The sequence below is a fragment of the Pteropus vampyrus genome, unplaced genomic scaffold, assembly GCF_000151845.1.
Source record: "Pteropus vampyrus isolate Shadow unplaced genomic scaffold, Pvam_2.0 Scaffold65, whole genome shotgun sequence".
In the NCBI taxonomy this organism is placed as follows: Eukaryota; Metazoa; Chordata; class Mammalia; order Chiroptera; family Pteropodidae; genus Pteropus; species Pteropus vampyrus.
In genome coordinates, this window is record NW_011888846.1 from 2,836,748 (window position 1) to 2,849,152 (window position 12,405).

Below are 12,405 nucleotides of genomic sequence, written 5' to 3' on the forward strand. Positions count from 1 at the left end.
CTGGCATTAAATTTGTGCGACCACACTGTTTAAACGTTAGTCTCTGCTCGACAGAAGGACGACACTGACACAGACCCCAGACGTAATGCGGGACACGCACGCAGCTGAGGACACCGTGGGCGGGCCCACCTGGCCTGTCGTCCTCTGGTCCTATATTTTTCTGCAACTGCTTCCATGCCAAAGTCTCTATGCCTGAACCCAGAACTAAACTTGTTTTAGCAGCCTGAAATTTCAGACGGCTAACATGAGACGGAAGAACAATATACACGATGGATTCAGAACTCCAAACGAGATTAGATGATAAAATTAGAGTTTGATATAAATAAAAATCTTAAGGCTCTTCCTGGTACAACCTCCTTAGTTTTAAGGCTCATAAGGCTTAAAATCTTTGTTTCCAGTCTACCGCATGGCCCGAATCGTAAGACAGGTCCAGCCACCAGCAGGATGTGCACTATCATCGGCAGGAGTGAGCTGGCTTTTCTCACAAGAAAGGCACCATCAGGATAGCCAATTTCTTGGGAGCAGCAGCTTCAAATGCCTTAAAGGCAGAGGCGGAAATTCATTCCAGAAGAGAAATCAGGATGGCAGAGATCACAGGCAACCTAACTCTGACTCTCGGTATTATTTCAGTTTCCTTTGTTAATCTGGAAAGGATCTGCCTCCTTTGGGCAGAAGGAAAAAAAAGTCTCCATGTGACAATCGTGCCTTGGGTGGCAACAGTAGTTCCATGGACACAATTTTTTGGTTGATTTGGACACAACTGTGAGAATGCAGATTTTACTTAAGTATAAGTCACATTACTTTTACACGCCTTAAGATCTTGAATACAGGGGACCCGTTTTTCATTAATTCAGTCATCTCCCCGATTCTGGTTCTACCAAGTGGGCCTCTCCTCTTTCCCCTGTTAAGAATGATCGAAAGCACTACCACCTAATTGCTTAAAAGCCCCAACACCTCTCCTGCTTTTGTCCTTCCTTCTGCTTCTAAAAAAACACATATCCTCCGACAAAGCAGGACCTTTTGGCCGAGCAGAATGCCAGGTTTTACTTGCTGCCACTCCTCAGTTGGCAGTAAAATCCCCAATTTGACTAGTCCTGGTAAAAAAGGACTCGAGACTGCAAAGTGTTTCCAGAAAATCCACAGGTGTGGCAAAAGGACTATAAGGATGAACTCAAAATACACACTCCAGAACCAAGCCAGATGTCACACCACGTCTGTCCTTGAGCATGACAATTAACCGACTGCGACGCCCACTGCTGGAACGGGAAAGTGCCGAGGAAGTCAGGGGATTCGGCAGCAACAGTTCCGTGGCCTGAAACTTGTAGTCTTTTAGTGTCTGCTACGAAAAAAAACACCAAAGAAATCCGAGGCCACCCTGTCCCCGATCACCAGAACCTGCTGCTGGCCATTTCCAATCCTCTCACAGCGTTTGGAATTGATTGTGCTGTTTCTCTATCTTTGTAAAAAGAAGTTTCACTCATTTTGTGTTGAGAATCACAGGTGGGAGAGAGGCATCCTGTCCTCCACCAGCACAGTGTCCGTCCCGAACTGGTCCGTGCACTGCTTCACGGTGGCCAGGACACTCAGCAGCCGCTGGTCCACAGCACCCAGGTGTGCGTCAGGGAGCACGGGGGAGATAGGGTCATGGGCCATGGCAGATTGTAAGGCAGACTTCAGCACGCCATTCTTCAGGTAGTTCAGTCTGTTCCACGTGGAAACACGAATGCTGGAAGAAAATATTTTAGGGCAGATTACATAAAACCTCTCCCTGTAGAATGCGGTTTAAAGCCTGTTTGGCAGACAAAAGTAAAGAAATAATAATGTAAAATATCTCAACTAAAAAAATCATGATGAATAAGTCACGTTACCACATTTGGTATTTTTTCCAGGTAATTAATCAGAGGCATATAAAGATTTACATGTGTTCGCTGCAGTGCTATTGATAGCACATGTGTTCGCTGCAGTGCTATTGATAACAGGAACATGTGAACCAATCTGAATGCCCAACAAGTGGTAAACGGTTAAGTACGGCTCATTCATCAAAGAACATAGCACGCAGACATTAAAAACAGTTAAGAAAATGTACGCATGGGAAGATGTCCACGATACGTTGGGCGGGGGGAAAGGTGGAGCAAAAGGACTGTTTTGCTCCAAATCTGTGGGGAAAAGAAAATGTGTGTGTACACATATCCGCACATACACATGATTAGAACAAAGTCACTGCAGTGCTCACAGAAATTATCCTGACCTCCTAATGAGTTATTTTAATTTCTCCCTTTTTATGTTTCTAAATTTAAAAAATCCTACCGATAATATTATGAATACAAAAAGTTTATTTTAAGAACAGCTATCTTAATTACTTCACCAAGTTTGTTCATCTCCCTGTGGGTACTGTGGGAATTCCCAGGTATGCGGGAATGCTGGGCTCAGAGAGGCAGCCTGTTCCGCAACTATTGCAAAAGTAAAGCAGATTGATCTTTGGCTAAAGCCTGGAAGGGGCCAACAAGCACAGAGGCAGTGTGGTTCTGCTATTCTAGAATACACGACAGATGCCCACAGTACTGGAGCTTCCTGTGTGTGACTAAGATAACAGCTGACTGCCTCTCAGCTCCAAATTCATGCCTCACAGAGACCTGCTGTAGAGGACAGGTTTCCTAAGCACGTCTCTTCTGAAGCTTTCTCAGGAGAGGGTCCTCGAGGGTTGCTCCGGAAAGGAAGGTTCTCCCGTCGCTCTGGCTACCGCACTGTGGGTCAGCAGAGCATGGGAGGTCATCAAATGGATGCCCATTCCCAGGGCAGGCCCTTGGTGACCTGGCCGCCTCAGGCTGGCCTAAAAAGCCTTCCTGAGGCCCTCCTGACATGGCAACCAGAGCCCTAAACGTGCGGCCCCAGAGGGGTTCTACCGAGCGGCCCCTTCCTCTGTATGGACCAGCTGTTGACTACGTGCGCCAGGCCTGCACTCTGAAAGGCTGCTTCCTGCTCGCCCAGAGCAAGCTAGCGGACTTCTCTGCCATCCAGGGGGTGACCTATACCTTCTCCACGAGGTCCAAACCCCAGCCTTGGGGAGTGGTCCCCTTCCCGGTTTGTCCTTCCTTGGTTGCTCCTCAGTCCTAGTTGTTTTTTATGGTCCCTCTTGTATCAGAGTTAACAATTCCTTATACTAAACTTTCCTACATAACCCATTATACCATTTCTATTTCTTGACTGGACTAGATTACTAACACTATTAATACAAAAACATCTTCCTTCAAAGATACAGTTTTTGACTGGCTATATCACTGCTTCCAATATTAATGAAGATAATTAAGGGGTGCCCGGGTAAACACTTTCTGCAGAATATTAGTGCTACTAAAAAGACAAAGCACAGCAGAGCAGACCAAGTGCCAGAAGGGTGGTCTTACATGGTCTTATGTGGTCCCGGGGCCTCCAGGGGTGGACCAGAAGGAAGTGGCACTCTGGGATTTGCATGTGTGTGTGGATCCCAGCTGATCCTCAGGGTTCACACTCTACAATTTTACCAGCAATCATGATCTGAAAAGGAGCTCCTTAGAGCCCAGTCTTTATCTCATTTTCTTGATTTACGTTTTAATTTCTTTGTTCTCTAACACAGGCTTTAAAAAAAAAAAAATCACTTACTAAATACCTACGAGAAATGTTACTTTTGGTTTATAAAATTTCAAATTGACATATGCAAATTGCAGGATGGGGTGGTGAGTGATAGGACTTAACATCCTAAGGTAAACACAGCACAGTGACACAGATTGTACTAGGTTTCTTTGGGGGGGAAGAGGATTATATGCTGATATTAAAACAAACATGGATATACATTACTGAACACACTGAAAATTTCTATTCATACAAAACTCGAAATGAATTCTGAGTACTGGGTTACTTGCTCCATCTTTCCCTGCTCCCCCATCTCAGGATCTTGAGGGGTGCTGGGTTGGACAAGCGTAAAAAGCACTGCTCAGGTATTAGGAAGTTTTAAGGCCAAGAAGACGGATGCACTGTTACCTGAGCCCGGAAGGGAAGACAATGCAGACACATGAGTCTGATGTGCGTAACTTACATGCAGCACTGATAGAGAGGGGCGAGAATGCTTCTCTCGTCCAGCGAGGGGTTTCCGAAGCTGAAAACAAAAACGAGAACGTAACGAATCAGATGGAAGCGCCAGTTCCCGTCTTAGCATCAAAGCGAGAGCCAATTCTCTAGAGAGAAATTCTCTAAGAAACCTTAACATGGTCCTAGATAATTTCATGCTCCTGCAGCTCAAACCTCTAAAATTCAAAATAAACAGGATGTGACCAACACAGGATCCCTAACAGCCTGTCCTGCCGTGTCGAACAGCACATACACTCATTTACAAGGAACCTTCCTCCTGCCAAGATACTGCTAGGTGCTAGGGCATAACCATGGCAACAAAGTGTGGCATCCACAGACTAAAGGGAGAACTTGAACTTCTTTAAACCTGAAAAGGTTTTCAGGGCGGGCAGGGAAATAAAGGCCAACAAGTAGATGGTTATTACTTGTAAAAAGAAGTTATACTTGTTCTACTCCAAAATACCTATCAGAAAAGACTTGGACAGGTTCAAACTGGAAGAAGCACTCACAGAGGCTGAGAAAACAGTGTTGCAGAGCAGAGGTACAAATGCTCTCAGCAGTAGTCCAGAGATAGAAAGGAGGACTGACTCGGGGACAGCCACTGCCCCCCTATCCTCCCCGCAGACACGCGCCTGAAGGGCTGGAGGGTCGGGCAGCCCTCGGCACAGCATGGGCCTCAAACAGTGAGTGGCGAAGGGGCAAAGGCAACTACTCCAATGAGCGCAATACGCACGATCATTTTTTTTAAAAAAGATCATTTTTACGAGGAAGGATAAAGATTTTCAGGGATGTACAGAGCACTGGCTGGGAGGGGGGAGAGAGAGGGGCAGTGGTTGCTGTCATTACCCTGGTGCTCGGCATAAGCGGATGCTGCCCTGGCGGGCTCTGCTGAGGACCCCTTTCCGAGCTCATTCTCAGCAGCCATCATTAACAGCAGTGACCTGGAGCCGGGACAATTCTGGGCTCCTGGGAAACAGTCTACTTCGTCCTTACTATGTGTAACTGAAAGCGCGGTGCTGAACTGGGCACCATGGAGAGTGCACACCAAAAAGAAAATGTAGTCTTCGAACAGCTCAGAGCGAAAACAATGACAGTCCATGTACTCAAAATTAATAACATTATCCTCCTCAAGATCGTCTCCACATAATCACCACTCAACCCCTCTCCTCTCATGACGGCAAAACGTCTGGGCCCAGACTGCCATAAAAATAGCAAAACATCCTACCAATCAAATCAATTTTTAAAGTGCATGAATTTTTGGATGGAATAATTTAACAGTAATCCAATTCCATGTTCTATTAAATGTATATTTGTCAAGAGTCTGAACATCAGTCAAGAAAGAATGGGAGTAGTGATAAACCAAAGACCTTGGCTTCAAGTTGTCTGTGAGGAGAACCATAAAGTCTTTGACTCCTGGAAAAAAGCTACATTTCCATCTTTTAAAGTCAGGACCCCAAGGAAGAGAGAGGAACGGGTGCCAACAACGAAGACCCTGAGCAGAAACCAGAAGGATGCCGCCTATCAAAGTGTCTTCTGGGTTGTTCCAGGATACCCTAGAAAATGTCCTTATCTACACAGAATCTCTACCTGGCAAGGGTAGTCTGCTGGCCCTACCTTTTGGCATTGTCGAGAAGGATGAGCATACTAGCGCCTTCATCGTCTTGGAAACTCTCATAATGATGGCGGTCGGCATTGCCAATCAGGTAATCAAAGACAGCTGTGTCAATGATGTCCAGGAGGCGCGGGCCAGAGTCATAAGGGGACGTTTTCTTCACAGCATCGCAGTAGCTCTCATCATACTCCCACCTGGAGGCAAGCAGCATCACCAGGTATTTACTGAGAGCCAATGTCACCTGACATTGTTTGAACACAGGGAGATGAGGTCCCTGCCCAGCAGATGCGCCCTGACCCTCCCCCATTCCTTTCAGTCCTGGGCAGAACCCCTGGCTGCACACAGGGCAGGCACCTGGCCAGGCGCAAGAGAGAATTAAGTAGCGGCTCACAGGAGCCTTTACCTGGCCAGCTTGCCCTCTCGGTAAGTCCTGCCCCATGGGTGTCGGTGTTTCTGCAGAGGCCACACATCTGGAAGCCAAAGTGTGACAGATCCCTCCATGGTGTCCCCATCGGCACAAGCTGGCTCCGTTTCTCGGCAGTAATAACACTTTCCGTAGAAACAAGTATTATTTCCTAAAGGAGAGTAAAGAGCCAAATGTGCTTAAAGAAAAAAAGATTCCAAATTCTTCCCAATGTAGAACAGAGAAGCTAATAAACAGAGGAAATATAAATCTTGGTTGTCATGAGATCTTGAACTTACATTTAAAACATCTGTTTATTTTCTGTATAGGGAATAAAAGTACATGGTGCAATAAAAAAAAAAAAAAAAATTCCAAAGGTACTAAAGAATAAATGTGAAAAGGCCAGCCTCCCTTTCCCTCTGTGTCCCTTCTACCCGATCTCCCTCCCGGGAGCCCGCTGCTGTCACGAGCATCTCTCTGAACTCATTTTAAGTCAAGGTAAATAACGGCCTCTGCTTCATCAGGACTGAGGTTCTGGTCAGAGCTCCCAGAGGATCTGGAATGTTCTATTTAATACGTTCACCAAATTCTTTCCATTCGAGTATCTCTTAACTCTTTCTATCCCGTCCTTGCTTTACTTCTGACTCTCACTGCATAAGAATTTCCTACAACGGCCCCAAGTGCTCGTCTCCCAATTCTTCCCTCCCCAATCCATCCTCTACAATGCTGCCACGATTACTTTTCTAAAATTCAAGTCTGATTTTCCCACGTTCGAATTCTTCTGGTGGCCTCCCAGTGCCTACGGAGAAAGTCTCGACTCGTAAGCACGATGTCAAAGGCTCTTCAGTGACGCTGTCCTGACCACTGGCCTTCCTCAGCCCAGATCCACACACAGCTTTTGCTTCAGCTAAACTACAGTCTCCTGAGCTTCCCACGCTCTTCTCGTCACCCTCATCTGTGATCTGTCCTCCACCTGGGACAGAGGTGACAGCCCGTTAACTGTACATTTTTATTTTTATTAACTTCTATCTGAAACTTAGCATTTCCTTCGATTACTATGGTAGGGAGCAAACCATTAGCATTATCTGACCTTTTCACCATGAGAAATCACAGATTTTTTATATCATAGAAGCACTGTTGCAGATATCACAAAGCATCATTTATATTCATAGTCTCAAATTATGGTAGTTACTAGATCACTGCTAGTTCTTGTTATTAATGTGTTAAATAACAAAGCACATGTGACTATATCACAAATTTGCTTTTTGTAACTTTTGATACAAAATACTTCAATATTGGCTTCATTTATAAATCTATGTGTTCTAATTTATGTATTTAAAAACATTATTTTGAGAAAGGATCCATAAGCTTCTCTAGACTGCCAAAGGAGTCTCTAGTGCAAAAAAAGATTGAGTCCAAACCTAGGATGTACTTTCCCATTATATCTTCCTGCGGACTGCTACTCTCTCTTTAAGAGTTGGTGGCAGTATCACCTTCACCAATCATCCCCCTGGCCTTACCTTCTAGGCTCCTCCCCTTCCCCTCCACATTCCCAGAGGCCCTCTGGCCACCGGCTCCCTCACTAGACAAAGCTCCCTGAAGGCAGGAAGGTTTCATTCATTTCTGTATATTCAGCACCTCGCTCAGAGCCTGCCACACAGAAGTGAAACAAAATTTTGTTGAATGAATAAATGAATAAAAAAGAATATAATCAAATTAAATATTTTAGAAGTCTTAAAATCTGGGTTTGAATCTTAACAATTAGTAGCTTTGTGACTTTGAGAAAGTCATTTAATCTCTTTTAAGCCTCTTTCTCAGGTATGAAATGTGGATAAATCCCCCCTACCCACTGCGCACTTTTGTAAAGAGGATCAAACAAGGTAACTGTGTGGAAGTGCTTTGTCAAGTAGCAAGGCTACCCAGAATTTCGTTATTATTACACTGAGTTATCTAGTAACATGTTTTTTAAAACTGTGCTAAGGTCAGCCCATTATCTAAAACCACCTCCAGTCAAACACCTCTACCAGCTCGCTACAGACTGAATGTGTGTGCTCCCACGCTCATACGCTGAAGTCCTCCTCCCCAGCGCAGTGGTATCTGGAGGTGGGGCTTTCAAGAGAAGCCCTCATGAAAGGATTAGTGTCCTCGTAAGGAGAGACATGAGAGAGATGATCTCTCTTCCCCTCTCCCTCCCTCTCCCTCTTTCTCTGCCATGTGACGATACTGCATGAAGGTGGCTGACTAAACCAGGAAGAGGGCTCTCACCAGAACCCAAACAAGCTAGCACCCTGACCTTGGACTGTCGGCCTCTGGAACTGTGAGAAACGAACCTCTGTTATTACAGCCACAGAATGTATAACATCTCGTTATAGCAGCCATAACTAAGATACTACCCTACGCTGGGTGTATCTAGAAGCTCATTCCCCAAATGTACCAATCCTGTGTACTTTCAAGTCTTTATGCCCTCGCTCCTATTATTTTGCCCAATACTCCTTCCTTGTTGCTGCCTGGGTAGCTCCTATTGATTCTCCAATACTCAGTCCAAATGTTACTAACCTCCTCCACAAACCTCTTTCTGGCTTCTCCCTTCCAATCACAATGCGCAAGAGCTAACCTCTGTGACTGTCTAGAGAGCAGGGACTCTGGCCTATTCTTCTTGACCTCCTCTCATCCATTAGGTGCTCGCATTTGCCTGAGCATAAAATTGAACAAGCAAATGTGATCAGAAAGTAAATGAAACAAATCGGTGACACTGTATGCTTTTGATTATTTGTAAGAGCAGCATAGCTCTAGCCTATAAGTTTAAACTCTGAATGACAAATCTGTCACGTCTTTTAAATATTCAGTTTCACCTCGTTTAAATGTAAATCAATTCACTCCAGCAAACCAAGGTGAAGTTCATCTTGCAATGTCTGTTTCGAGTCATATTATAATGTGGAGCACTGTGTCATTAAAAATGTCACCATGAACAGGCAGGGACAAGAGACCACAGAACCTCCTAATTCCCACTCTTGCTGTGCCCACAGGAACAGGAGTGAGAGTTTTAGCTCAGATCCTTTACCAGAGTGAGATAACAGAAGGCAGAGGCCAGAGGGACTGAAGCCAGTCCATGCACATGAGTTATAGGCTAACCCCTGCAGAGGAGGGGGCAGTGGTGATCTTCCGGGCCCTAATGCCACCCCACAAGAGAATTTATGACCCTCTTACAGAGTTGCCCTAAGGTTTTCTCAACTTTAAGGAGATAGGAGACGGTTCCCAAGAAAGTACACGTTTAAGAAAAAAACCACCAAGCCAATAATATACAGACGATCACAGATTTAGGACAAAATTAAAGTTTGAGATTTAGCTTAAGATCAAGGAGAAGGAAATAAAGTTATCAGCTACTTACACTAATAATAAGCGGTCTCAACTTCTACTTCACAGACCAACAAAACACACGTTAGGGAAACTCAGCTTCCTGCCGCCTACCCTTAGGGCCATCTCCCCAGCAACCTGAGGACGAGTTGCCTGATTCGCTTCTGTATTCCCTTGAGTCCTTCAATTCCTAAAAGTTCGATGATGTGCCATTTAACTTAGTTGCTATTTCCCTACCTAGAACCTTACCTACGGTTAAGAAGGTGCTCAAGAGCTGCTCTGTGGCAACGGGCTTGATCTCTGTCCGCAGATTAACAAATCTGCCAACCACCAAGGGGGCTCGGCGGAAACCCAGAATCCTGGTTTGGAAGGTTGAAAAACAGAAAAGAAAAATCTTTGGAGATATATTTTAGATAACAGTCGCAAAAATTATGGTTAATCAGGTTAGATATGTAAAGGAACTGTTGACAACTAGGTAAGTTAACTTTTAGAGGTACATATGTGAGTTTAATATCAAGATGTATGTAATTTGTGTTAATACACACTTTAGCCAAAAGTATAAAGCAAATCTGGCATAAGTGAATAATTGCTTATTCCATGGAACTGGTACATGGGTTCATTATACTATTCTTTTGTTTCTAGAAAGTTTTCAAAATAAAAATTTTAAATAAATTTTAACAAAGCATTAAAAAAATGTGAGCCTAAACCCATTCTTGGGTTCAAAGCTTTGGATAAAACAATACATTGACAGAAAACTATACAGATTAATCTAAAAAGATAAACCTATAGGACAAAATAAATATAGATACATCTGAAGACATTTCACTCTAATGGTCTAAAAGTACAATGCTACGGTTGAACACAATCATTTTTTTAAGAAATTACACTTCCTGTCTAAAAAACATACAAAGTCACTGAAGTTGGACAGGCAGAATTTGGAATTAATACACAGAAAATTTATAATAAAGAAAATAAAGATCACCCATAATTCCACAGCCCAGAAATAACTACTGACATTTTGGCATATTAGTATTTTTCCTTTACGTATATATAGAAAGAGATACTCACTCCTGTGTAGTTTTATATCCTGTTTCTCATTGATTATTATATCATGAGCTTTTTAGCATGTCATTAGAAGGTCTTTAAAAATGGGTGTGTCATAAATAATCTACTGTTCAGGGCTGCTGACTCTGTCCTAAACTCAATCTTTGAAAAGCCACAAAAGCAAAGAGATCGATAGGTTTGTCAAAATGACATAAAAATCAAGAGAATCTCCGGAAGCCAGAGAAGGGAGTCAAACCCTAAAGTAATGGAGAAGCAGCTACCCAGAGTGGAGAAGCGTCAGGAGCCGTGGGTGAGGAAGACGGCTGGGAAGGTGGTGTTCTCCCCACTGACCGCTGCCAGCTTAGTGCTCAGGGGCCCTGTCACAGAGGCACTTCAGCCTGGCTGGTGTGGCAGTTAACAAAACGGGCGGGGGCCTGGCCAGAGAATACCCTTCAGATTTTGAAGTAGGAAAGGACTTTTAAATACAAGGCCCCCAAAGCACAAGACATGAAATAAAACATTATATTTAATTAACATCAAAAGCAATGATTTCTGTACGAAGACCACTTTGCTCTAAGTTAACAAACAGGTATCGTACTGAGAAAAGAGGATACTAAATTTTGCCAATATTTGGAGAAATATAAAATAAAATGAGATACTACTTTACAGATATTACATTAACAAAAATTGGTTTGTTGAATAATAGGAAACATTGGCATGGATATGGGAACAGGACCTTCATGCACTGCTGGTGGCTGTCAACAGAGAAACAGGCAGGAGTTTGGGGATGAAGAAAATAGGGAAACAAACGAGGTCTTAGAAAGACTGATTCTAGTGCACCATCAAGTGAGAAGTAAGATTTATCCAACTCTTTCTCACTAGGTCTTAAAAGAGACAGTGAAAATTCATGGGACTATGAACATTTATTCAGTCCTTCCCATCACATGAGATGTTTAGATTGCTACCAGCTTTTCACTATGGAACATGCAACAGTTAAGATTGTGGTATATGTGTCTTTGAATTTCTGATTCCTCTGGGGTACTTTCTCAAAATATTTTCCTAGAAATATCTTGAATATTTGCATAAAATAGTAAGTAGTTACTCTTTCAAAGAGTATGAACATTAAGGTTTTTCACACGTAAGGCCATAGTTCTTAAAAGACTGAGCTAATTAATAATGCCAGAAGCAGCATTTGAACCTCAATGTGTCCCTGCCAAAAAAAAGTATTATTAAAAAAAAAAAAACTTGGCCATTTTTAGCAGGACAAAATAGTATCCCCTTGTTTCAACTGGATTTAAAATAGATTACTGGTCAGGATGAATCCCCCTGCCACATTAGCAATTAAACTTTTCTATTCCACTAATTATGTCTTTAGACCATTTTCTACTAGATTTTTAGCATATAGATAGATTTATACGAACATTTATGTTAAGGCTGTTGATGCTTAGGTTATATTAGATTCAAGTATTTTCTCCTAATTTTTTTGCATTTAAATTTTGTTTGATGTTTTTTGACAAGTTAATTTTTTTTTTAATTGAGTCTATTGAGCTTTTTGTGATTTTTGAAATTATTGCTTTTATGCTTAGAAAATCCTAATCCAGAAAAAGACAAATATTCAACTTCATTTTCTTCTAGTTTTCTTATAGATTCATTTAAAAAATACTGTAACTATTTCTTTAAAAGTCTGTCAATGTGCCCTGATGAAAGAGCTGCTCAGAAGAGCAACTGGGATGCCACACGGCTCGGCTGCGAGGCTCCCGACCAGCGGCCTGCTGAAAAACATTAATTTTCCTAGTTAACTTATACATATAGAATTCACGTCTATTTTTCTTTTGGAATTATTCTGATTATTGAAGCTGTGCATATTTCTTCTGAAGGACAATAAAATTCA

The 12,405-nt window shown here is 42.9% G+C and overlaps 1 protein-coding gene across 3 annotated transcripts in view; it reads right to left on the reverse strand.

Moving 5' to 3' along the window:
* Positions 1-737: 737 nt before the first annotated feature.
* FAM20B (FAM20B, glycosaminoglycan xylosylkinase) overlaps positions 738-12,405 on the reverse strand; it is a 29,962-nt gene continuing 18,294 nt past the window's right edge. For all 3 annotated transcript variants that reach the window (XM_011361232.2, XM_011361233.2, XM_011361234.2), the window contains 5 exons: positions 9,720-9,829; positions 6,117-6,288; positions 5,716-5,907; positions 4,070-4,129; positions 738-1,726 (listed from right to left, as the gene is read on the reverse strand). In XM_011361232.2, coding sequence (XP_011359534.1) covers positions 1,495-1,726; positions 4,070-4,129; positions 5,716-5,907; positions 6,117-6,288; positions 9,720-9,829 — 766 coding nt within the window. In that variant the 3' untranslated portion in view covers positions 738-1,494. The remainder of the gene's footprint in view (positions 1,727-4,069; positions 4,130-5,715; positions 5,908-6,116; positions 6,289-9,719; positions 9,830-12,405) is intronic.